The sequence below is a fragment of the Salmo trutta genome, chromosome 18 (assembly GCF_901001165.1).
Source record: "Salmo trutta chromosome 18, fSalTru1.1, whole genome shotgun sequence".
In the NCBI taxonomy this organism is placed as follows: Eukaryota; Metazoa; Chordata; class Actinopteri; order Salmoniformes; family Salmonidae; genus Salmo; species Salmo trutta.
Genome location: NC_042974.1, coordinates 29066784 through 29094575, shown reverse-complemented (window position 1 = coordinate 29094575; position 27792 = coordinate 29066784). Strand labels below are relative to the sequence as shown.

General features: G+C 40.8%; 2 protein-coding genes across 20 annotated transcripts in view; both read left to right on the top strand.

Moving 5' to 3' along the window:
- Positions 1-3359, top strand: part of LOC115153152 (collagen alpha-1(XIII) chain) — a 118808-nt gene extending 115449 nt beyond the window's left edge. For 18 of the 19 annotated variants that reach the window (XM_029698256.1, XM_029698262.1, XM_029698257.1 and 15 more), the window contains one exon: positions 3184-3359. In XM_029698256.1, coding sequence (XP_029554116.1) covers positions 3184-3213 — 30 coding nt within the window. In that variant the 3' untranslated portion in view covers positions 3214-3359. Of the gene's footprint in view, positions 1-165; positions 1710-3183 lie in introns of those variants that run through there. The other variant, XM_029698255.1, reaches the window with a different exon arrangement.
- Positions 3360-9986: 6627 nt separating this feature from the next.
- LOC115153151 (cGMP-dependent protein kinase 2-like) lies at positions 9987-26542 on the top strand. The gene is made up of 18 exons (XM_029698248.1): positions 9987-10214; positions 11741-11907; positions 11988-12101; positions 12510-12615; positions 13774-13837; positions 13927-14004; positions 14197-14291; positions 14673-14741; positions 14921-15019; positions 15288-15438; positions 15570-15706; positions 20316-20405; positions 20873-21014; positions 22166-22329; positions 22717-22839; positions 24833-24895; positions 25801-25867; positions 25990-26542. The coding sequence occupies exons 1-18, from the start codon at positions 10039-10041 to the stop codon at positions 26083-26085; spliced, it is 2001 nt and encodes a 666-aa protein (XP_029554108.1). The 5' UTR covers positions 9987-10038; the 3' UTR covers positions 26086-26542.
- Positions 26543-27792: the final 1250 nt, after the last annotated feature.

The following is a 27792-nucleotide window of genomic DNA, read 5'->3' as shown; positions in this document are numbered from 1 at the left end:
ACTTTTTAAATGATCCCCATGCTATAATCAACAACATCATCTATAATTTCTTAATTTATACTGTAGAAAAGTGCTTATTATTAATTGTATTCATGTTCATTATGTCCTCAATGAACATTGCATGAACTAATGTGTGGTTTGTTGCCTCTTGTTTTCTCCTTGCAGTGACGATAACTTCGAGGTGGCATGTGTGATTGTACATAGAATATTTATTTTTGTACTTTGTATGTGCTTTCTTATATTGATGGAAGAAAAAGAAAATCATAACAATATGCCAGGAGTTTTGTACAGATTGTTTATTTTTATTACTTGTAATAATGTTTATGTATTGGATTTTATTTTATAGCTATGCATTTTGTCAACATGTTTGAATAAGGAAGAATTACAATGTGGCTACATACAGTATGCATGATATTTGTGCATAATGTGAATGGATATTGCCTATTAACTTATTGTATCATGTGATTTTGTTTTGTTGTGACCATGCTGCACTGAATTGTGGGGCTGGAAAGATGAAGTGTTAGCTTATTGAAATATCTTAGTTGAACCCTCTTTGTAGCGATCAAAACTATCAAAATGAACAGCACCGCAAATAATTCCTGTCTAAATATGTACACAACTCAAGTCACGGTGACAGACAGCACTGTATTTAGTCTGCACTGTACAGTATAGCCATTTGAATCACTAGCACACAGATACCCATGGATCTCATCCGATTTTTAACCGTTTAGGATTTCTGATATCATAAACCCATAAAGTATCCTGAATATCCAGCATGCCACACAAGCACATTTTGTCGCTTTCTCTGAAAGGGGATCTCATGAAGGTGGTTTCAACTAAGATTGCCAGACCATTTCAAGCTTTAATTGTTTCCACCATGGCAAAACTGCCATTTTTAAATAGAAAACAAATACTTAGCATTTGCTGCTTTTTCACTGGCTGAGTAGTTATACAGCCAGAGTGACCAACCATTCTAAGCTATAGCTTCACATATAACCTGACCTCAATTTGTCCAAGTTATCTGTAAATATCTTTTGAGGACCAAATCTAAGGGGCCACCTCCTGCTTTTTCACTATCAGGCTCTCTTTAACCGTAGGTGTTTGCCTTTTCGTTAGAACGTTATCAAATTGAGACGAACCCATGTTACAAGCTTTCTCTTGGATGACTGAAATATTGCTGCTCACCCTTAAGGCGTGCTGCTGCAACCAGCCACATAGCCTCTACGGCCAGTGTACCTCATCCATGTATTTATATGAAGAAAGCCATTAATGGACAATAAATATATATTTTTTGTTAAGAAAAACCAGACTTGTTAATTACAGCTGTTTTATAGGATGTAGTAGTCTACGTCGCCCTCGCTAACTGTGTTTATGAATCAGTATTGAAGAAATGGATGAAGGGGACTGGAGAAGAGTTGCCCCATTACCGCTGCTCATTGTAAAAAAAGCTCTGTGTTCTGCTCTGCCTGGAAATGTATAGCTAGATTAAGAGATTGTCAGATTACCACCCTCAATAAAGTCTTCATCAGGTTCTTATACCTCATACTAGCATGTGCCTTGTCCCCCTGCCTTGCCCTCCTTGTGTTAGAGTTCAACCCATTGTTCATGGGAAACCATTGAGAATCAGTGTTCAAATGGACATGTGTGTTTGTTGACCTATTATGTTCAACATGACAATTAGAAATAAACATCCCATTTTTTTTAAATAACACACAGTCAGGACCATCATTATTGGCACCCTTGATAAAGATGAGCAAAAAATACTGTATAACATATATAATACAAATACTGAGCTATATTGTACACTGCAAAAAATTTGGAAATTATATTATTTTATACTAATACAATTGCTCTGAGAAATATATCATAAAAGTAATAGTGGTCAAAAACAGATAGGGGTGAAAATGATTGGCACCCCTGTTTTCAATACACTAGCACCCTCCCTTTGTGAGTATAACAACACTGAGCCTTTTTCTAAACTGTGATTAGAACACATTTAGAGGTATCTGAGACCATTCCTCCATACAGAATCTTTCCAGATCCTTGATATCCTTTGTCTGCTCTTATGGACTGCCCTCTTAAATAATGTATTGTTTCATTTCGCAGTCACTTGTATTGTGAATAAGAATATAATATGTTTCTGAACACTTCTACATTAATATGGATGCATGCTACCATGATTACGGATAATCATGAATAAATCGCAAACAATGATGAGTGAGATTGTTACAGAGGCATTAATATCATTTCCCCCCCCCAAAAAAAATGCTAACCTCCCCTGTTATTGTAATGGTGAGAGGTTAGCATGTCTTGGAGATATGATATAAAATGCTAACCTCCCCTGTTATTGTAATGGTGAGAGGTTAGCATGTCTTGGGGGTATGATATAAAATGCTAACCTCCCATGTTATTGTTTTGATGAGAGGTTAGCATGTCTTGGGGGTATGATCTTTGTGCATCTGTGTCTCTATTTACAATAAAAGTGACCCCAAAATGACACAATACATTATTTACCATTCATTTCTATTGTGCACAACATAATCCCAAACATAACCTAAACAAACTGCAAATGCATCCAACAAGTTTGTGTAGTCATTGCATGCTATGAACATGGGACCAAATACTTCATTTTTGACTATATGTTATACACTATATGTGAATTTGTCTAAATACTTATGACAAATTAAAATGGGTGGACTAGATACTGTACATAAAGTGCATTCATTTCTAAACCATAAAACATATGTATGAAAATACCCTCAAATAAAAGGTGACATTCTTGTACTGTCACTTCATATAAAACATTTCACCTCAAATCCAAAATGCTGGAATATAGAGCCACATTAAAAGTGTTAGCTTCACTGTCACAATAGGGGAGTGATTGTACCTCATTTTTTGTTGCATCACTTTGCATTGAATACCATGCAGAGTTGTGGATCTGGGGATGCCTTTGATATGCAAATGTTCCATTTAACATGAATTGTGGGAAGTGTGCATGTAAGTCTCTTAATTTCATTGCCCTGCTCTGGTTTGTAGTGACCTGAATGTGTGTGTGCCAAAAAAGCATGGATTGTGCTGTTTGAGGTGAGGTCACACTACAGTACACATGAATGGGGGAAAGGCATATAGATTGGTAGTATGGAAGTAGTTATCCATTGACATGAACCTCTTTTTCCTTAAAAGGGTCAAAATCCTTTCCAACTGGCCAAGTAGTAGAGGTTCAAGAGGTCTGCTCAGCGACATTTCGCTCAAAGCTACAAAATGGAAACTTGAAGACATTTGGAGGTATCTTTGAGTTTTGACCCGACCTGTGGTTGCCATTTTACTCAAAGATTTTCCAGCCGACTGAAGACAGAGCCAGTAATGTTGGGGGGGGGGGGGGGGGGGCTCCAGTGGCTTCAGTAAGAAGTCAATAAACAAAAGGATTTCAGTTTCCTTTGAAGTTTTTTGTTGAAGGCTTCTCAGGGTCGAAAAGCTGTCAAAGCCACAGAGAGACACGGATGCATTTCTTTGAGATGAATATGCTTGATTTTCATCTGTCTTTATTCACTATGTGAAAGTAAGACATTAACCTTTTATAGTGTACACTTCCCTGTGTTTTATTTGACACCAACAACTGTGATTCAAGAATTCAGAGCAGCTCACAGAACATACAGAAATATTCTCTCCCTGTTCATGTGTTTCCAAGACAAACCAAAAAACAAAACAAATGGAAACGCTTTTGATGATTCCTGATATCAAACTCACTGCCTTCTCTACTATCCTGGGTGCTGCAGGCATATAACAAACTGTTTATGTAGCTATGTTGCCTGACCTGTGCCCAAGGAAGAACTTTAGTACGAGCATTATACTGTTGGTATACATTATATATACAAAATACATAGTATATTACATTTATTTACATTCTTGTACTGAGGTGTAATACTCACCATATCAATGCTGAAAGAGTAAGTATTGTACAGTAGGTGAGGGTTCACACTTTATAAAGTGCTCACTCCGTGTTGTTGTATATATATTACATTGGTGTGACATGGGAGCCTCTCCAAAAACCGGCGTCAGAACATATCAAGCATATGAAATACTCATTGATATATACATTTTTAGACTGTCTTAGATAATACATGTCAGCAGTCATACTGACAGCTTTCAATGAGTATTCTAGAATAACTTGATTCATATTCCTGAGAAATGCCATACTAAATGCAAGACATCATGCATCATTTTGGGCAGCTAATTTCAACTGGAATAATTTGAACACGTTCATCCTGTCTGCATGAATCAGTGGGCTTTACGGTTACTGTTTGTCGCCCTTAAATATCGATATGAACCATAAGAAAGTTTATTTCTATTTTAGGCACATCTTTATATAAGATTGTAACCTTGAACAGCTCCTCCAAACAATTTTATTCTTGAATACTGATGAAAGAAAGATCCCTTGATTTTTGTTGTTGTGGCTGGAGGCAGCAGACCAGTTTTGGAGTTATTGGACAGGTGATAACAGACGCCGAGATTATTTTGAATCGAATGAATTGCTTATTTAGGTCGCCTGTGACGTTTTAATTGGAGCTGATCTACAATTTAATGACGTTCTTGTGTGAAAACAACGTCTGAAGTCTGAACTGCCAGTATGTCCATCTTGTCAACGACTATGATATCTTGCGCCTTTTACTATGTTTAACACAAACTTTCCTGTTTCCTAAAATAATCTAATGCACAGAAGCATTCCTTATGTCATATTGACAACTGTCTTCTACCCCTTTGCACAACTCAATCCAAATGCACATAAGATAATTATTTGAATATTCAAAGTGGTGAATACAGAACAAATGGTGTATTGCGAACAAGGGGCAGTTATTGTGGTTGTCACATCAAGTCTGAGAACTAGGCTTACTAAAGTATGTTGTTCATACTTTACACGAAGTTGATTCTGAATGTATTTAAATTCACATGTAACTGCACATGAACTGCTCCTATAAAACCTCTGTGGAACCTGGTCCTTATAAGAGTGGATCAAGTCAAGTGTTGCTACTGTATTAAAGTAACTACTGTAAATGTCACTTAAAGTAAAGTGCTGTTACTGTATTAAAGTAACTACTGTAAATGTCACTTAAAGTAAAGTGTTGCCCACAATTGTTGTGTTTAACAATTGATGAATGTTTCCATTTATTTGGAATGCTCTAAACAAGAAGTTGTCCTCCCAAAGATTAAAATTCGTACTTATTTAGTGGAGCCCGTTTGTGCAATGATACATAATACATGTGTAGTTGGGCCATTTGATGCTTTTCATTTGATTAATAGATGATTTAGTTCACCTCAAATATTTTTAACAAGAGAGTCCATCGTCACCAATACAGCCCACAGTCCTTAATTAACCAGAATAATCCTATGAAGATTGAATATACATATACTAAGAATCATTCATTATTTTGTAGCAATTCATTCAAAACAGCAGTCACCTTAGTGCATTTACTTTAGGGTCATCTTTGAAAGTTGGTGTGCATTTCATTTCAGCTTTTTCTCACTTACATTTTGCACAATGATGGCAGTACTCTTTAGTTTTACCAGATATTTTCTGGACATTATTATTACAAGTATTATTTGTATTATGTTTCTTTGGTATACATTTCCCAATTGGTACAACTTTACTGTGTCTTGATGTTATATTGTGTTGTGTTAATATATTAAGTGTACTCTTCATGTAATATGCATATAAGTATTTAACAATGATCTATTACAACAAGTCATTCATGAAAAACACCTATTAACTGATGATAGGTCATGCGTAATTATTTCTGGAACTGAACAAAAAATGTGTCCTTCATAAGCATTTTTGTTGTCTGCTGCAAAAACTCAAATTAAGTCCTCGATTCATTATTCATTTTTGTCAAAGACAATTTGCAATTAATTCACTCTCACTTTTTATATGAAGAGTACACAGATTTGTTTTAGGACTGGTGTTGTATCAACTGTAAAGTTATGTGGTTCATCACTGGTTGACTTTACCGATATGTTTATGCCAGTCTATGCTCAATGCATTCTGTTTTGTATAAAGTGGATGTATCTCTTTTTGATGCCATCACCATTCTGAGCTTTTAAAGACATTTAGGAGATTCAGGATTAGAAAGCATTTTTAGAGATTATTGTACAGTACTGTATAATAGTTCATCTGCTGTTGACATACATGTTGTTTTCTCTTAACTATCTATACTGTATGTATGCTAGGTAGAAATGAAGATGTAGAATATTTTAAAACCAGTTTGTGTGACAATCTATCAGTTTCAGTAGCTAACTGAGAACTGATATGAGGGCATTTATTTCAATGCATTTGATGTAAAAACCATCTGCATGCTGATATTATTGTTTAGAAGCACTATTTTACCATTTAATAGCAACAGCGAAATAACTATACACCATATGTGGGCATATATTTGATATGCCAATTCTGCACAAGATGAGGAATTCTGTCAGTTAAGTGACCTTTTATAATTCCCTCTGGTGTTACAGACTCTTGAAAATGAATACAATTTGCAACGTTAACATTAAACTGAGGTTTAAAAATGTTGTTTCTTGAGATACAATGTGAGTCATCCGTAACCCTTTGAATTAAATCGATCTAATCCAGAGTTCGGTAGGTTTTAATAACTTCGTTGAGTGTGCTGTCAATGGTGTTTTAACAGTTGTTGTTTTTTTTTCAGAAAATGTTTTTACTTTTTATAGATCTTAAATGGTGGAGTACGTCACTGACTGCCAATTGTTATTTCACTGTTCAATACATGTCACATTTTGAGAACATTGTCAATAATTCCAAAAAAATAAAGAATTGAGTTATCATTTTTAAATTGTTGTTGCTGGAGGCATCCTCAATTAAACCTAGTGTAAATAACCTGCAGTAGCCTAAGGACTGCTCAATATGGCATAGAGCATCTATTCTGATAAAAATGAGTCAATTGTATGCTAATCTACTGAACTTTGAGAGAGGTAATCAAGACATACGCCTGGCCACCATGTAAACGTATAATATCAACGCAAGATATGAATATGGCCAGTATTCAACTCAGTTTCTACATTGATAAACACCATGCGACCACCAGGGGTAGCCACCAGAGATAGCCTTGATTTTTCTTGCCGTCATTGGACCGAGTAGGAGTACCATTATTTCCACATAAGACAACAAGCTTCTGAGGAGGATGTCACAGATCACAGTCCATTCAAGGGAGATGACCGTCTTTATTTTTTCGCAGGTGTTTGAACATCTGGAGATGCTCGTTCATTACATTTATGAAATACTGCATTACATTTTGAGAAACCAGGAACGTACTCGACGATATTGTAAGTAATATAGCTACAACTTAGGCTATTGTTGTGATGTATTGCAGGCCAGTGCAATTTCATTTAGGCTATGATAGGACAAGCTCTGATGTGTGGCTGTGTGAACTTATGATTTTACAACATGTTTACCATATATACATGTCATTTTTAGTCATACTTTTTGTTGTGTTGCTGCAGCATACTGTATGCATGTCAGTGTTTCAATTTCATAGAATGGTAATTATTGCATTCTCTATAACAGGGGTCCCCAAACTTTTTTGCATCAGGGGACCTCCTTTGTGATAGCAAATACTTCAGGGACACCCACATAATATCAGAATACAACTCCAACTTTATAGTGTGATTAAAAATGGTATACAAGCAGTTTTACTATTACTGTTGCAGTGCATGGCCGGACTAATGAAGTCTTGGGCCATGGGGAAAAAATATTTTAAAGCCCCCCCCCCGCATCAAAGAGACATTTTTGCAGAATTAAAGCAAATTTCCTGCAAATCTATACATTTTTCCTTGGGGCAGAGAGAACGTTTAGCAGTTTTAAAACTATTTTCGTGCAATTATACACATTTTGCTGCCATGGGGAAAAATATACATATAATTAGATATTTGGGGATGGGAATATTGCTAGCAACAACAGATTAAATACATTTTTGAAGACATTTAGAGAATGCAATACCATGTAATTTTATATATATATATATATTAAGATCTGGTCGCAGACTCCCTGCAGTACCTCATCTGCAGACATCACTTTGGGAACCACTGCTCTAGAGTAACATTCTCAAGATATAGTGATACACTGTATCTCAGATATGTTAACGTTTCCATTTGTAAGCTATTGTATAAGTTCCGTGCAATGAATGCAGGAATATCGACTTCCTTATTTACACAGTCATTGGCTTGTACAGTATTTTTTCACCAAGTTTCATTCATTGGAGGTTAAACCAAATGCAATTGATGCTTGGAAATTTAGAGATAGTTTGTCAATTAAATATTATCGTAGGGATGTATCTCCTGTGGATTCAAAATCTATTCAAGATGATCTGTTGCTGATCACATCTATTTTAACATTAAAGCAGGGACGGCTCCAGGTATAAGCAGTTGCTTAGGGCCCCAGGCCGCTACGGGGCCCCCAACCCCCCCCCCCAAAATATTAGATTTTTATAAACTCAGTCAGGGTCTTACTTAACTTACTGTTTAGAGTTAGAATAGTAGAATACACAAGGTGCAAGTTCAACATTTTGTCATTTGTGCATCAGCAATTTTTATCTTGTTATGTCAGTCACTGACAGTCACTCAATTAGCTCTGTCAGCTAACAATTTTTAGATTGGTAAGGAAGTTTAGCCAGCTATCTAAACTTGTAGTAATCATGGCCCTATACCGACCAGGCATGCAGGGCACATTCCCAGGGTCCCTGACCTCCAGGGGGCCCCCATTGATTTTGTTAGTCACTCTCACTCAGACATCATTAACATGGCATAAGTCATGGCAAAAGGTGTAGAATTACAGGAAATTAGCTGTAAAAAAAAATTCCCTCTGCCCATGGCAAAATTTGTAGAATTGCATGAAATGTGTTATAAAATTGCGAAATGTTCTCTCCGCAAAACTCAGTCGGGGTCTCAACTTACTGTTAAGAGTTAGAATAGGTCTCCCGAGTGGCGCAGCGGCTTCCGGGTTAGGGGAGGGTTTGGCCGGGGGGCTTTACTTGGCTCATCGTCCTCTAGCGAATCCTTGTGGCGGGCCCGGCACCTGTCGGCTGACTTCGGTCATCAGTTGAACGGTGTTTCCTCCGACACATTGGTGCAGCTGGCATCCGGGTTAAGCGGGCGGGTGTTAAGAGGCGCGGTTTGGCGGGTCATGTTTCAGAGGACGCATGACTCGACCTTCACCTCTCCCGAGCCCGTTGGAGAGTTGCAGCGATGAGACAAGATCGAAATTGGATATCACAAAATTGGGGAGAAAAAGAAATAGTTAGAATAGTAGAATACACAAGGTGCAAGTTTGAAATGTGGTTGTGCATCAGCAATTTTTATCTTGTTATGTCAGTCACTTACAGTCACTCAATTATCTATGTCAATTATCCATGTTCACTCAATTATCCAACAAGTTAACAATTGTTTAGATTGGTAAATTAGTCTAGCTAGCTATCTAAACTTGTAGTAATCATGGCCAAATACCGACCAGGCACGCAGGGCACGTCCCCAGGTGCCCTGATCTCCAGCGTGCCGCCATTGATTTTGTTAGCTACCAAATCTCGATTAGAGCCCCAAAAAGGACAGAGCCGGCCGTAACATAAAGCATAACATTCTTCTCAAGGAGAAAGGAGACTTTTCACCAGACGGAGACCTATCAGTGACAAGACGAGGGTGACCAAGAGCTTTCCTATGGTGGCCAGCCAACAGCTGGCCATGGGCAACGGTTCAATCAAAGCCCCACGGCCAGAGGACAGATGCCTGGCCTCCAGCCTCAAGGTGGAGCCTCAGGGCAGCCCAGTGTGGGACACGGAGCCCCTGAGGCTCAGGATAGCCCACCTAGAAGAGCAGCTGGCCCAGAGGGACCAGGAGTTTAAGGCCCAGGAGCTGCAGCTGCAAAGCCTGCAGAGAGAGCTGGAGGCTAAAGTCTCCCATATAGAAAAGCTCCAGGATGCCATCGGCTACAACATCCTGGGCCGCTCCGCTCCGGCTCCGGCTCCCAACTACCACAGCCACCGCATGCTCAGTGTCATCAACCAGGGTCCCACCCGCTTCCACAGGGTGGCCGTGGAGGTCCACTGCAGGCTCAAGGCCAAGGAGGGCGTGTCGGCCGAGCCCACCTCAGGGCACTTCTGCGGGGGTTTCAGAGCCCAACATGTGTCCATAGAGAGGGCCCATGTCCGCAAGGACTCCAGGTGGGTGTCAGACATCAACAGTATCACACAATGTTGTTGAGGATATCGGAAGGGATAATAACTCTAGAAACATTTCCATGTAGTAGTGGACATCCCAGACTGATTGTCCTCCATTGTACTTGTTCCTATTGTCTCATTCTCCCACATTTAATTACATTCTAACCTATTTCCCAATAGGCTAGAAGCAATCAGCTGGGTCTGTGATGATAAAGCCTGCCTTTAATCCTTATTTGTTCTCACTGAATGCCGGTGTCTGGTATAGGCTACATGCAAATAAAAAAATAACCATGCCGGGATTCAATCTGATCTCAAATCAAATCAAATCACGTTTTATTTGTCACACGCGCCGAATACAACAGGTGTAGACTTTACCGTGAAGCGCTTACCTACAAGCCCTTTACCAACAACGCAGTTCAAGAAAATATTTCCTAAATAAACGAAAGTAAAAAATAAAATAACAATAACGAGGCTATATACAGGGGGTACCGGTACCGAGTCAATGTGCGGGGGTACAGGTTAGTCCAGGTAATTTGTACATGTAGGTATGGGTATCTTGCTTTGGGCCGCAATGCACGTTTTAAAGTCAATGTTCCCGTGTTCACGGAGACCACGTTCACAGGAAGAAGAGCATATGTGGGTTTAATTGTAAATGACCTTTTAAACGGCGCATTGTCCAAATCTGTGTTCTGATTGATTCTCAGCCCAAGTGTTCTCAGGAAAACTGGCTGACTCTCTTGAAAGAACAACAGCTCTGGCCAAGCCTTTGTAGTGTCTGCCACTCCAAGGAGATTCGAAGGCCTGTATTAGCATTGGGGATAATTGGAAGGCACATGGGGAAACAAAGGCATTGAGCATCAATATGCAATATGTATGGACTGGATAATTATGGCTTCAATTAAGCAGACCTCGGTTGCCTGCCTCATACTCTCCTGCTTTAGTTCATTCACCAGGTGGATTTTAGGTTAATGGACTGGCCCTCGGATGTCTGATGTGATAACATAGGCCTTGTAGTTAAGAGCGATACAGGGCGAAACTGACAGCGCTAACGGTACTACATCAACAGTTTGTCTTTCATGTGGCTGGTTTAGAGACTAGTGACAACATAGTGCTTTGTCCATCTGTGAAACAATGAATGTTGTAGTGTAAATACAGTAGTAACGGCGTCGTTGAAGCGTTTACTCATGGTGGTGCAAACTCAACCACCAGTTAGCAGCCCCTACTGTATGTAGGGCTTAGTGGGCTGTTTAAGGGGAAATAATTTGACTTTTGGTGTGCTATCCTAATACTTTACTGCAATACATTGAATCCTTTTGTTCAGAAATGTTATCCAGAGGCAATAAAACCACATTATTCAAAATAATCTGCCCATTTCTGCTCCAAGTACCAATTTACTTGACTTGCTGTCAAAGTTGATATTTGACTTCCAACTAAAACGCTGGATGAAGATTGATATGGAGGTGAAACAAGCCTTTGACCTCTAAAAGTAGAGTGTCTGTGCCTCTTATCTGTGCTCCTCCTGCTCCTAGCACCAAGAAGCTAATCAATGACGCCATCATGAACAATGACTTCCTGAAGAAGCTGGATCCGCAGCACCTGAGGGAGATGGTGGACTGCATGTATGAGAGGATCTACACTGATGGCCAATTGGTCATCCAGGAGGGAGAACCAGGGAACTACCTCTATGTGCTGGCAGGTCATATCGACTTTATTATCTTCTTACACAGCATATCTTTGGCTATTTGTCTATACTCAGGCTAGGTTTTGTCCCTTCAGATGGCCTGCTAAAGGTCACGCAGAATGGCAAATTGCTTGGAGAGATGAGTCCCAGGACTGCCTTTGGAGAGTTGGCTATATTGTACAACTGTAAGAGAACTGCTACAGTGAAAGGTGAGTTTAACTAGTAGTCTCTAGAATGAGAAGATTTCCCCTTTGAGATATAGTACTTTTCCACACACATCGTAAACGAAGTGTTCATACTCAAGTGCAACAAACCCCACGCATGTGACATACATGATTACCAACATATGACAGAGCAGCATGGCGGCACACGATTTTATGAGAAGTCACCAAGGGACTATTAAATCGTCATTAGAATGTGCAAGACCATATTTCACACAGGTGCTTTCTCTAATCTTGCATGGAATAGTACTGTAGGAACCACACACCTTTTTCACATATTGAAAGTATGTTCACGCAATGTTTGGCCAACTCATATAACGTTCTAGGAATACCTGGCCCTGTGAATGTCTGATGTTGTGTGGTGTATTGATTGGACTTGTGATTTCCAATGGCCAGCTGTATCCCAGGCTCATATCTGGGCTCTGGATCGTCAGACCTTCCAGAGTATTATGATGAAGTCTACACAGGCCACACAAGAAGAGTACTTCAGCTTCCTACGCAGGTACATCTAGAGGCTTGGTCCTCAACCCTGAAGCAGGCGTTGATGTCTAAGGGAGATGTGCATGTTTGAGATGCGAACGCATATACAGTACACTGACGAAGCCAAACATTAGGAACACCTAATGTTTGGCAAATAGAAATCCAATATGGATGGTGTTACTGTAAGAGATAGATGGGTTGAATGGAGCTGAAGGTTGGGAATAATAACAGCTAATAACAACAAGATAACTAATGTAAAACATACTGTACAGTGTCCGTAAAACGTGTATAGGTTCAGAAGTTTTGTGAAATAAATAAATGGGAGAGGTTGAGGTTAGAGGAAGGACAGGAGAAAAAAATATATATATATAACTATTGTAAAATAGACTGTTCCCGTAAAATTTATATAGTATGTATAAGTTGAAAGTAGAAGCCTAAGCGTTGTTGTTCATTAGTTTACTCCAATTAGCAGAGAAGTGGTAGTGTTAAAAAGTAATAAAGGAAAATATATTTAAAAAAAGATGTGTATATATATATGTATATGTCTGTATTTATGTGTGTATGTATGTATGTGTATGTATGTATATGTATATAAATAAATGCAAAAAAATATATGGGGGATTGGAAGGGATGCAGACAATTACATTGATGGAAGCTACAATTTATCTGCAATATTAAAAAACAATTGAAATAAAAATGTAACATTAGGAACACCTTCCTTATATTGTGTTGCAATATATGGAATGGCATCAAACCATGTGTTTGATGTATTTGATTCCGCTCCAGTCATTACCACGAGCCCGTCCTCCCCAATTAACGTGCCAGCCTCCTGTGCTACTACCATACCCCGTTCAAAGACACTTAAATCTTTTGTCTTGCCCATTCACTCTCTGAATGGCACATACACAATACATGTCTCAACTGTCTCAATGCTTAAACATCCTTATTTACGCTGCCTCCTTCATCTACACTGATTGAAGTGGATTTATCAAGTGACATCAATAAGGTGGGCTTTCACCTGGTCAGTCTATGTCATGGAAAGAGCAGGTGTTCTTAATGTTTTGTATACTCAGTGTCTACTGTTAAGTTAGGTTATCTTTGAAGTAGTTGGCAATATGTTGCATTGCTAAATCCAATTTATTTCCCCCAATAACTATCTCTGTGTCCTTATCTTTTACAGTGTATCTCTGCTGAGAGACCTGCCAGAAGAGAAGCTTTCTAAAATCGTTGACTGTCTGGAAATTGTGAGCCTTTTACTTTGTTTCTAATCAGACTTTTTTTTATAACAGGTGATTTGGGAAGATTTGTTGATTATTTTGTCTCATGTCTATAGGACTATTTTGATAAAGGAGAGTATATCATTCGGGAGGGCGAAGAAGGGAACACTTTCTTCATTATAGCTAAAGGAGAGGTAAGACACGATTGACACATGGTTCATATTTGTAGCTGAAAAGAGTCACTTTCGTATCTGGCATTACAGAGAAGTTAAAGTGCTTTATCCGACCGTGATAGATCACGCAATCTTGATTGCAGAAAACGTAGTCTGCCATTTTGGATCGAGGGCAAAAGAGATCGCCCTTAACATGCTGTGGTTTCTGGCCAGGTGTGTGTCACCCAGACCACAGAGGGATGTACTGAGCCGCGGGAGATAAAGACACTGGGTGTGGGCGACTACTTTGGAGAAAAAGCCCTCATAAGGTAAGAGCTGTTACTGATCACTTTGACCGACTCAAAATGTTAAATGGGCAAAAGCACTCTGGCCTGGTTTGTCTTGCACCAAGGCAAGTTTCAAACACACTTGTAACACACTGTCGGTTCCCTCGTTCTCCCATGTTAATATGCGTTTGTCCACATTCTATCAATTGTCATTGCTAGCCCCCTGACTGACAATCCACACATTTTACCAATGCGGTTTCAATCAAATCCTTTCACAATATTGTAGAGTAGTGGGCCTTGGAATGTCTGTCTGTCTGACAAAGATATGCATTATAAAGCGGCTATTGCATGATTCTATAGTGAATTTCCATTGGATTCAACTGTGTGTAGCTCTGCTGAATAAGACTGTCTGTTTCTTTCCAGTGAGGATGTGCGTTCAGCAAACATCATCTCTACTGAGAATGACACACAGTGCTTGGTGGTGGACAGAGAGTGAGTGCGCACACACACACACACACACACACACACACACACACACACACACACACACACACACACACACACACACACACACACACACACACACACACACACACACACACACACACACACACACACACACACACACAATGGAAGGAAACACCAGACATGTGTTTATGCCACCTCTCCAGCAACTTCAACCAGATGGTGGGCACTTATGAGGAACTGCAGGCGTACCTGAAGAAATATGTCGAAGAGCTCTCCCGATGTGACGAGAGGAGAAATGCACTGTAAGTAGTTCCACAAAATTACTGTTTCCACATAATTCAAATAACAAATGGCAGTTACATTGACAAATACCCAACCAGCCCAGACATTTTAGGGCCCCACTGTGGGCAGAAACAGAGATTTAGGAGTTGAACCCAAATGGTTCTCCCTCCCTCCCTCCCTCCCTCCTTCCTTCCTCCCTCCCTCCCTCCCTCCCTCCCTCCCTCCCTCCCTCCCTCCCTCCCTCCTTCCTTCCTTCCTTCCTCCCTCCCTCCTTCCCTCTTTCCACAGGCCCCATTCCCCCGTTATCGACTCGTCCCCAGAGGCCCAGGAAGTGCATCGGCTCAGGGAGAGGATTGCCGTCCTCCCCACCCATGACCCCTTCCAGGACCTGGAGGTCATAGCCACACTGGGCATGGGTGGGTTCGGCCGAGTAGAGCTGGTGAGTGGCCTGACGTCTGGGTCACACCATACCATAAAGCAACAGCAAAAACAACAGCAGAGGGCATAGGCCTACAGTTGCTATAAAAACGATGTAACATCATGTCAATAAGAGTTATGTTTATATTGCAGGTGAAACTGAGAGATGAAGACACCACATTTGCTCTGAAGTGTATTAAAAAGAAGCACATTTTGGACACGAGACAACAGGAGCACATCTACTCTGAGAGGAACATCCTTCAGCTGACCAAGTCACACTTCATAGTCAGGTCTGCGTCACGTGCCCACGATGCTCTCCGGTTGTCCTCACACAACACTGCCTATTGCAGAGTCCCCAAAGCAGTGTAAACATCCAGAGCCTTTTATTCAGGCTTTTGTTCAAGCTTTGACAACTGCAATGTTTTCTTAGAGTACTTCACATGATACATGTTTATATCAGTGTAAAGGAGTTCCAATATGAATGGAACATGACTGCTATCACCTGGACCATATGACAATCAGGTTCAATCTAAAGAGCACGGCCCACTACTCTGTCACTGTAAGGTCTACACCTGTTGTACTCGGCACACGTGACAAATAAACTTTGATTTGAAGAGGGAGACAAGACATATTGATGTTTGCAAGGCCTCCCATGTGGAAAATCATATACAGTGGGGTCTGAAATTATTGACACCATTGATAAAGATTAGCAATAATGACTGTATAAAATAAATAATTAAAATACTTAGCTATATTGTATGCTCAAATGCTAACTTCCCCTGTTATTGGTAATGGTGAGAGGTTAGCATGTCTTGGGGGTATGAAATGTTGAGCATACGATATAGCTCAGTATTTAAATGATTTATTTCATATAGTCATCTTTTATCAAGGGTGTCAATTTCAGGCACCACTGTAGATTTTGTACTCTATTTCCAATCATCATTTGCTTTTTGAGGATCCTGTATTGTTTCATAAAAACAATGTATGGTTATACAACATCATACAATCGCAGTAGGTTCATTTATGCAAAGTGGGACCTTGTGTATCCGCTGAATGCATAAACAAACAGTTAAGTGAAGGACAAATTCATTGTTCAGATCTATGAAACAGAGAAGAGAGTGTTTGTATTTACAATGGAAATTAATACAGCATGTATTGTATCCATCTAGTCAATGAGTAACGCATGTTTTTAGTGGTTTCAAACAAAAGTCAAACTTGAAATATAAATGAGGCAAATGCTGCCTAGACCAGTCTTACTTTCACTTACTTTTGATGGGTTTTAAAATTCATGAAACAAATATTGTAATCTAGTATAACTAGGTTTCCATCCAATTGGCGACAGATTTTCATGGCAATATTCTAAAATCTGCATAAAACAATATGCGCATTTTCACACCAGAGATGTGTTTCCATCAAACTGACTTATTGCAGATATAAGGCTGTGCTTGATGACATAGTGCGCGTAATAGTTCCAATGTACCGAATAAAAAGTTAAATGGGTTTCAATTGCATTTGTTAACTCGACTGATCATTTGTCACAAAAAGCATTACATAATATTGCAAATGTGCCCACTCTGGTCTTGGCACATGCACTATAGCCAACAGCTCACAGATACAGTGTGGGTAGAGCTAACTATACATGATGAGATTATTATGGATAAGATCGAGAATTTTTATTTGTCAAATGGCAGCCAAACATTGATCATCATGTCTCCAGAATAAGACCTTCAAAATGTATTGGAAAGGAGCATCAAGCTCACTTTCACCACCCTGTGAAGTTCACATTAATGGATTTAATCTGTAGCCTAATAAACTGCATGCTTTCACGAGTAGTCGTGGGAGGACCACACAACGTACAGTACCAGTCAAATGTTTGGACACACCTACTCATTCAAGGGTTTTTCTTTATTTTTACTATTTTCTTCATTGTAGAATAATAGTGAAGACATCAAAACTATGAAATAACACATATGGAATCATGTAGTAACCAAAAAAGTGTTAAACAAATGTTTTATATTTGAGATTCTTCAAAGTAGCCACCCTTTGCCTTTGACAGCTTTGCACACTCTTGGGATTCTCTCAACCAGCTTCATGAGGAATACTTTTCCAACGGTCTTGAAGGAGTTCCCACATATGCAGAGCACTTGTTGGCTGCTTTTCCTTGACTCTGCGGTCTAATTCATCCCAAAACATCTCAATTGGGTTGAGGTCATGTGATTGTGGAGGCCCGGTCATCTGATGTAGCACTCAAATAGCCCTTACACAGCCTGGAGGTGTGTTTTGGGTCATTGTCCTGTTGAAAAACAAATGATAGTCCCACTAAGCGCAAACTAGATGGGATGGCATATCGCTGCAGAATGCTGTGGTAGCCATGCTGGTTAAGTGTGCCTTGAATTCTAAATCAATCACAAAGTGTGTCACCAGCAAAGCACCATCACACCTACATCACAAAACTGTTCGCTGCTCTGGCACCCCAATGGTGGAACAAGCTCCCTCACGACGCCAGGACAGCGGAGTCAATCACCACCTTCCGGAGACACCTGAAACCCCACCTCTTTAAGGAATACCTGGGATAGGATAAAGTAATCCTTCTAACCCCCCCCCCCCCCTTAAAAGATTTAGATGCACTATTGTAAAGTGGTTGTTCCACTGGATATCATAAGGTGAATGCACCAATTTGTAAGTCGCTCTGGATAAGAGCGTCTGCTAAATGACTTAAATGTAAATGTAAATGTACTCCTCCATGCTTCACGGTGGGAACCACACATGAGGAGATCATCCGTTCACCTACTCTGTGTCTCGCAAAGACCAACAATCTCAAATTTTGACTCATCAGATCAAAGGACAGATTTCCACAGGTCTAATGTCCATTGCTCGTTTTTCTTGGCCCAAGCAAGTCTCTTATTATTATTGGTGTCCTTTAGTGGTAGTTTCTTTGCAGCAATTTGACCATAAAGGCCTGATTCACGCAGTCTCCACTGAACAGTTGGTGTTGAGATGTGTCTGTTAATTGAACTTTGTGAAGCATTTATTTGGGCTGCAATCTGAGGTGCAGTTAACTCTAATGAACTTATCCTCTGCAGCGGAGGTAACTCTGGGTCTTCCTTTCCTGTGGTGGTCCTCATGAGAGCCAGTTTCATCATAGCGCTTGATGGTTTTTGCGACTGCACTTGAAGAAACTTTCAAAGTTCTGGAAATTTTCCGCATTGACTGACCTTCATGTCTTAAAGTAATGATGGACTGTCATTTCTCTTTGCTTATTTGAGCTGTTCTTGCCATAATATGGACTTGGTCTTTTACCAAATAGGTCTATCTGTCACCGAATATGTCGTACTCTTCGGCGAATATGTCGTATTTAAGAGAGAAGGACCAAGGCGCAGCGGGATTGTGGACACTCATGTTTATTAAAGGAAACATGTAAGGCATCCACTTGAACAAAAAAAACAATAAACAGTACTTACAATGGTAACAGTGTGGCAGGCTCAAACCAACGCAGTGCACACAAACAATTCCCCACAACCCCAAAGACAAACACACACACCTATATAGGACTTCCAATCAAAGGCAACTATACACACCTGCCTTCAATTGGAAGTCCCAATCATCAACATTAAACAAACACAAACCACATCCTGACCTAGACTAAGCAACATGCCCTCTGCTGGTCAGGACGTGACACTATCTTCTGTATACCACCCCCTACCACCACAACTGATTGGCTCAAATGCATTAAAAAGGAAAGAAATTCCACAAATTAACTTCTAACAAGGCACACCTGTTAATTGAAATGCATTCCAGGTGATTACCTCATGAAGCTGGTTGAGAGAATGCAAAGAGTGTGCAAAGCTGTCATCAAGGCAAAGGGTGGCTACTTTTTTGGTTACTACATGATTCCATGTGTGTTATTTCATAGTTTTGATGTCTTCACTATAGTAAAACAATAGTAAAAATAAAGAACAACTCTTGAATTAGTAGGTGTGCCCAAACGTTTGACTGGTACTGTATCGTCGCTTGACTCCAAATTTACTTCGATATGATGGTTACTATATTTCCACATAAAGACGTTTCTACCGCCATTTTACTGACCATAAAGATCCCTCCATGTCGAACGAACAAATTGTCTGTCAGCATTTATAAAATCCCATGTTTCCATCAGCTCAGTCATGACTTTTTTCATACATCAGGTAATTAATCCGCATGAAATGGATGGATGGATGGAAACCTGTCTAGTTTCAGACAAAGGGATTTTTATTATTTCCCAAGTGATTTGGTTCCATTGCCATGACTCCCATGAGTTGAGAGTGAAAGGTCTCATTTCACTGAATATCCTATAAGACAAGTCAGCCCTCAGATTGACACGGGAAAAGGGACTGTGGAAGTGAAGGGTGTTGACCATGAAACAAGAAGTGGTTCATGAGAGGAAAGCTAGAATTTTCTCTCTTAAGAGAGGCCCCTCTCCACGTGTTCTATGGTCCAGTAGGAGTTGCTAAGGAGTCCCTTTGGAGAATGTCGTTGTCCTTGGTCTCACCGCTGAGTGTAGACTGAGGTTTGATTTATCTGCCCTGTGACATTCAAGGACAAAAAGGTCTGGGCAAACACTGATTCCAGCTGCCACTCAAAGAGGAATGTTCAGTTTGAATGCCATATCCATCTTCACACATCTCTCTTTTTCAAAATGCTCCTTTCTCTCACTGCTTTCCTAGTAACTGTTCTTTGGGGCTCAATTGACAAGCAGATCCAAGGCAAACAAAAAGCAGCTTAACACCTGAAAGTACCTCATCCAAAGAAATATGCTGCGAAGCAGAAGATCCCTGTCAAGCAGTCATGTCTTTAAGAACCCCAGAACAGTAACATTGTTCAGATGGTCCTAAGCCCTCTAAATGTCACTTTGTGTTCCAGGTTGTTTCGGACATTCCGAGATGACAAGTATGTGTACTTGCTACTGGAAGTCTGCCTGGGTGGTGAGCTGTGGAGTGTACTACGGGACATGTGAGTGTAGGTTGTCTTACATCTGCTAAAACACCTCAAAAGCCTGGAATCAATAGAGCTCGCCAGCTTGTAGTCCTAAAAACGAAACATTTTAGAATTGACCTCTAGTTCGTACAGCCATTCCAGGCAAAATGAATGGGGAAAGAAGCCTTTATGGGCGTCGTGTTTTTTTAAATTACATAAATGCCTCAAAATTCATAAAAAGTTATGTTAGCTGATTAAGATTATCTCATAGAACAAAATGTATTAGATGTCTTAAGCCTGTGTTTACCACAGACTTTATTTTGAACATTTATTCCAAAACCCTACAAAAACAATTCATTTTCCCATAGGCTTTGTCCAATGAACCATAGTGGAGTTTGTGCCTAAAAAAAGATGCCATTACTTTTGATTGGCATTATAAGAGCGATAGTAATCAGTACAAAATCCTAGTATGTGTCTTAATGTTGGCCTTGACTGTGAAACAGGAGTTTCTTTGAGGAGCAGACAGCCCGCTTCTGCATTGCCTGTGTCCTGGAAGCCTTTGACTACCTCCACGCCAGAGGAATCATCTACAGAGACCTGAAACCTGAGAACCTACTACTGGATGCAGAAGGCTATGTCAAAATGGTAATAGACCTTAATTTGACCACTGCTCATTTTCAGTTGTTTGTACATAGTCATACACTACATGACCAAAAGTATGTGGACACCTGCTCGTCGAACATCTCATTCCAAAATCAAGGACATTAATATCGAGTTGGTCCCCTTTGCTGCTATAACAGCCTCCACTCTTCTGGGAAGGCTTTCCACTAGATGTTGGAACATTGCTGCTGGGACTTGCTTCCATTCAGCCACAAGAGGTTTAGTGAGGTCAGGCACTGATGTTGGGCGATTAGGACTGGCTCGCAGTCGCTGTTCCAATTCATCCCAAAGGTGTTCAACAGGGTTGAGTTCAGGGTTCTGTGCGATCTCAATAAACCATTTCTGTATGGACCTTGCTTAGTGCACGGGTCATGCCTTCCCCAAACTGTTGCCACAAAGTTGGAAGGACAGAATCCTCTACAATATCATTGTACTGTATACTGTAAGATTTCCCTTTACTGGAACTAAGGGACCTAGCCATAGACCATTATTCCTCCTCCACCAAACTTTACAGTTGGCACCATTCATTCGGGCAGGTAGCGTTCTTCTGGCATTCGCCAGACCCAAATTCGTCCATCGGACTGCCAGTTGGTGAAGCGTGATTCATTACTCCAGAGGAGGCGTTTCCACTGCTCCAGAGTCCAATGGTGGCGAGCTTTACACCACTCCAACCGACACTTGGCATTGTGAATGGTGGTCTTAGGTTTGTGTGTGGCTGCTCGGCCATGGAAAGCTTCCGATGAACAGTTATTGTGTTGATGTTGCTTCCAGAGGCAGTTTGGAACTATGTAGTGATTGCTGCAACTGAGGACAGACAATATTTTGCGCGCTACACGCTTCAGCACTCTGCTGTCCCATTTTGTGAGCTTGTGTGGCCTACCACTTCACGGCTGAGCCGTTGTTGCTCCTAGATGTTTCCACTTCACAATAACAGCACTTACAGTTGACCGGGGCAGCTCTAGCAGGGCAGAAATTTGACGAACTGACTTTTTGGAAAGGTGGCATCCTATGACGGTGCCAAATTGAAAGTCTGTGAGCTCTTCAGTAAGGTCATTCTAGCCTTCTATAGCCAAAACCACTAGGGGTGTCCATGTTTGAAGGGGTGTCCATGTTACAGTATCTGTCTGTTTCCTCAGGCTGACTTTGGTTTTGCTAAGAGGATTGGCCTGGGGAAGAAGACATGGACATTCTGTGGGACCCCAGAGTATGTGGCCCCAGAGGTCATCATGAACAAGGGCCATGACTTTGGAGCTGACTGCTGGTCTCTAGGGATCCTCATCTTTGAGCTGCTGACTGGCAGGTGAGTCAGTAGGACAGTATGACATGTGGTCTGCCTTTGACAATAACAGTGCCCCAAAAGGGTGGAGTGTTGTGGACACTGAGTATGTGCTTGAATCTTGAATAAGGCTCTTCAGGCACTTCACTCTGAGAGGAACCATTAGACGTTAGGCCACATTCCACAACCACAGTAACATATTTGACACTAGGATGTTGAGTGTATGAGGGTCTATCAGCCTACTTGAGATAGCTTGTTGGGCTGCATAAGACAATACAGTGTGTGTAAGTGTCCCAAGCATATCCACGATACCATTTAGCTAGAGCCTGTCATGTTCATCATGAGCAAGATCCCTCAAGATCCTCTATTTGTTTTCTACCCGTTTTCTACCCTCCAACCCAACTCTTCCAGCCCACCATTTTCTGGAAGTGACCCTATAAAGATCTACACCATGGTCCTCCATGGGATTGAAAAGGTTGACTTCCCCAAGAGGATCAGCAAGCGCCCCGACGACCTCATCAGGAGACTCTGCAAGTATGTGGCTGTGGCATCACTGACTGCTGCTGTTGTAATCCCATTAAGCGACAAATAAGAGGCTGTAGTTGAATGAAATGAACAGTGTGTCTGTTTGTCTACTTTGTTTGAGGTAAAGCCAACACAAGTAATGAAACTATAGTGCCCCATAGGGCGGCACACAATTGGCCCAGCGTCGTCCGGGTTTGGCCGGGGTAGGCCATCATTGTAAATAAGAATTTGTTCTGAACTGACTTGCCTAGTTAAATAAAGGTTAAATAAAATGTACAAAAATTATTATAATAATTGTGGTCATACGCACATCCTTAAAAACGTAGGTGCTGGGCTAATAAAGTATAACCTACATGAAAAGAACAGAAAGGGCTACTGAAAGAGTTAACACAGGAACTTTATTTAAACACACATATGGGGATGCACATGGGAATGAAAAGTAGGAAAGTTGGTAGAAAGTAGTGCAGTGGTACTGGAACACAAGAGATTGGTGGCACCTTAATTGGGGAGGACAGGCTTCTGGTAATGGCTGGACCGGAATTGGTTTCCATATCTTTGAAGCCTTTATTTTAAGCCGTCCTCCCCACTGTGAATGGTACTGGTTCTGAAACAGGATAAACAGAGGTAATGAATCCACTGTACACAATACTATAACTGATAGCACAAGTAGCGCAACAAGGTTATTAACAAGGGAAGGACTGTATGAAAATGTATATGCTACCTACACATATGACAATACAGCTATACACAAAGGCAGCATACAGCCATAGTAACAACCAACTATTAAGTTCAGAGATATGAGTGAGTCCTGTTGTTGATGGGCGAGACGTTGCCCTCTGCCACTGCTTGAGAGACACTGTGTGACCTGTATATTTAAGAGGATGGACAGATGTTCGTCCCCCTAGTAACATTCCTAGCAACCTATCAGGGCACAAGTCACACAGGTCAGAGAGCGTTTGAGAGGCAGGTTTATGGTACCCCCTAGACTCTCAGGCTCCAGTCATGGGGGAAGGGGAGTGTGCAGCTCAGGGTTGTGAGGTGCTAATAACAGTCACCGGCAGGGAATTTGTAATCCCTACTCACTGTATTCTCCCAATTAGCACCTCAACACCAGTAAACCTGACGAAGATCCTCTGGATCTAAACGTTGTCGTGGTGGTAATTGGCAGCATATAAAGGATGTGTTTGTCAGTTCAATCTAGCAGTCTGCTCCGATAGCAGAGTTGTATTGAGAGTGCCAGAGAGAATAATTAAGGACTTTACCAACGCCCTTCACTTGTGGATATGGCAGGTGACAGTAAATGTCTGCAAAAATATTTAATTAAATTGTTGCCAGTAGCACAGTTACATTCAGTAACCCTCAGAATGATATGAAAACAGTCCAACTAGGCCTGCTAGGGCAGCAGAATGTGTTCACTCATTTGTGTCTGGAAGTAGCTAGTAAGTTCGCCAACTTTAGCCAGTTAGCTTGTGTGCTTGACTGCCGTTGTGAGTTCAGAACACTCAGATAAACCCTACTGTACTCTTCGGCCAGAGCGTCCAGTGTGCGCTCTGAACGCTCAGAGAGTGAAATGCTCTGAATTTATGCACTGGACAATCTGACAAAGCTCTGAATTTAATAACGACCCAGAGTGCACTTTGACACACTTTCAGCTGGCAAAACAATATGTTGATATTCGATTGGCCATAAATAGGCTACTGGATAAGGCTAGTGAGCACCATGTTTCAAATCCTTTGGCCAGCTCAGTGAGTCACACAGCAATTGGGCTTTTAGTAATTGACCAGACAAAAACAATTGAATGTAATTGGTCCATGAGGGACCTGCATTGATAATAATCACATATCAAACCAGACCAGGTCGGAATCAAATAGACTGTGTCATATCTCCTGTATCAACCTGTTTTCGTGTGTATAGGGTATTAGCTGTAATCATGTTGTCAGCATTCTGTTTGTCCAGATGGTTGTCAACAATGACAGGTACATATATATTGTCCTACCTTTAGGCTCAACCCTGTGGATAGGCTTGGCAATAAGAAGAACGGAATCATCGACATTAAGAAACACAAGTAGGTCCACTTCTTTTTAATATGCATCATCAACACCAACTACACACCTAGACAGATCCTAGCTCCTAGCCACTAATCAGCTACTGTTCTTTAACGGATGGATGATGGATTTCTGATCAAATGTGATATAAATCCAGCTCAGTTTGTACAACTTGCTCAGTGGTGCCTTCATAACCAGTAGGCTATGGATCATTCTCTCTCCATTCAGTTACCCAGAGACATTAGGATAATTATTTCAGAACCCATTGGTGTCATACCTCTCTGCACTGTGCAGACAAATGTGTGTTGAGCACCCCCCCCCCCCTTCTCTTCAGTATCATGTTACAATAAGCAGTATTGCATAAGTAAACAGCACTTTCACCTGGGAGCAATTAGTTGTGAGAATGGGTGGTGCATCTGTCTCCTTATTTAATCAGCAGAGCAGAGCCTGAATAGACCATAGGACTGGCAGAGTTGGCTTCCTCTCAACAGTCATCCACTAATGCTCGAAGCTGGAGCAAGCAATTCATAAAATCGTGACAGCCATTTTGACATATGTTTGGTCTTTAGAGAGATGTTCCTGTTCTGTGTAGGCGTGTGATGTTTGGCAGAAATGGTATGTAAACATACAAACACTGGCCCTATTAGCAGTTCAATATGACCTAAATCATTCTGTTTTCAGTGTTGCTGTGATTGCATACTCCTGTGTGTGTGTCTTCCTGCAGAATAAAACATTTTGTTGACTCCTATAGGCTGGGATCTGTCTTTGTGGGGTGATGTGTGTGCATGTATGCAATATTTATACCAACTGTTCTGTATTGTATTGGGTCTGGTGGAGTGTGTGGGCACTGGGGGATGATGGGGGATGATGGGATCTGTAGTTCTGACAGAAAATGAATAGCTGAACTTTTTGTTACGTCTTGCAGGTGGTTCCAGGGCTTTAACGGGGAGGGGCTGAGATGCCAGAAGCTCATATCCCCACTGAAGAGAGAGGTGAAGTGTTCGGATGCGTAGTACTCTATTCACAAAATTATTTAGTACAGGTATGTGACCGTCAAAGGAGTTCTTGGATGTGACTGTATCTGACTGGTGTTCTTTGATGTTTCTCTCCCCAGCTGAAGGGGCCGATGGACCACAGCCACTTTGACATCTTTCCCCCAGAGCTGGAGGAGCCTCCAGATGAGCTGTCAGGCTGGGACAAGGACTTCTGAGGTGCCATTTTGAGCCTCTACTCCGCACAGCCATGTCTCCAGACAGGTGGTGTCACTCTACTACCTGACGCTGGTGTTCCACTACTGCAGTGAGCTGTGCTATCTGACCTAAAACAATAGACACCACAGAAGCAGCCTTGACTGAATACTGTAATCCCATTTCTTCTCTGTGGTTGCCATACTTGCCATATATTTGACATCATGAGTGCCTGGCTGTTGCTGCCTTGCAGACGGAGAAGATCGCCTTTTTTTGGGCTATTGGCCGGAGGAACAGTGTGTGAAGTATCACATGAAACTCTTATGAGACAGCAAGGACTTTCATCAAGCGATTGATTAACTTTGAGTGCCAAAAACCCTAATCTCAGTCAAATTCTTTCCCTCGGACAGAAACTCTTGGGACAATGGAAGTAAATAAAAAAGCTTCTTGATTGTTACAATTAAAAACCAATGCATTTCGGCTTTTGGAATTCTTCAGGGTTTTTACAAAAGCAAAGAAATAATGAGGGTTTTATACAGTACATTTCAAAATGGCCTACTATGGACAAATCACTATAAGAAAACATACTGTAACAAAATATGTGATTAGTAAAAAATCTGACCAATTGTCCTTGACACATTACACACAATACATATTACAGTCACACATTATTTGGAAAGTCCTGATCCGGATAGTCCATCTGTAGATGCTCTACAGATGGTCATATTATCAACAAACTATATGTTGATAAGCAACTGCTTGCTAAGGTTAGGGTGAGGGTTAAGTTTAGGGTTAGGGCTGGGGCTAGGGTTAGTAGACTTCTTCAGGATCGGTGGATCCCCTGCGGGACAGTTGAGCTAATGTAAGATAATGCAATTAGCATGAGGTTGTAAGTAACAAGAACATTTCCCAGGACATAGACATATCTGTTATCAGCAGAAATCTTAAATTATTGTTAATCTAACTGCACTGTCCAATTTACAGTAGCTATTACAGTGAAATAATACCATGCTATTGTTTGAGGATAGTACACAGTTTTGAACATGAAAAGTTGTTAATAAACAAATTAGGCACATTTGGGCAGTCTTGATACAACATTTTGAACAGAAATGCAATGGTTCATTGGATCTGTCTAAAACATTGCACTTACACTGCTGCCATCTAGTGGGCTGGAATAATAAATGATGGCCTTTCTCTTGTGTTTAAAAGATGATGGTAGAAAAAAAATACAAAACCCATTTTTTTTCCTTTGTATTGTCTTTTACCAGATCTAATGTGTTATATTCTACAGTCCTTTCACATTTCCACAAACTTCAAAGTGTTTCCTTTCAAAAGGTACCCAGAATATGCATATCCTTGCCTCAGGGCCTGAGCTACAGGCAGTTAGATTTGGGTATGTCATTTTAGGCGAAAATTGAGAAAAAAAAGGGGGCAGATCCTTATTAAGGTGACCAGATTTCTGAAATGAAAACCGGGGACATTTCCAGTTTAATGTATTTAGTCTAACAGGCACACTGTGATAGACACAGAAAACTATATTACAGAAACACTACAGACAAGACAGAACAGCCTTTCAGTGGTCCTGGTAGTCTGGGTAGAATAAGAGCAGAAGAGAACATGAGCAAATTTAAGAAAACAGAGAAATGTCACTCCCTGATCTGTTTCACCTGTTCCTGTGATTATCGCTACCCTCTCCAGGTATCGCTTATTTTCCCCAGTGTATTTATCCC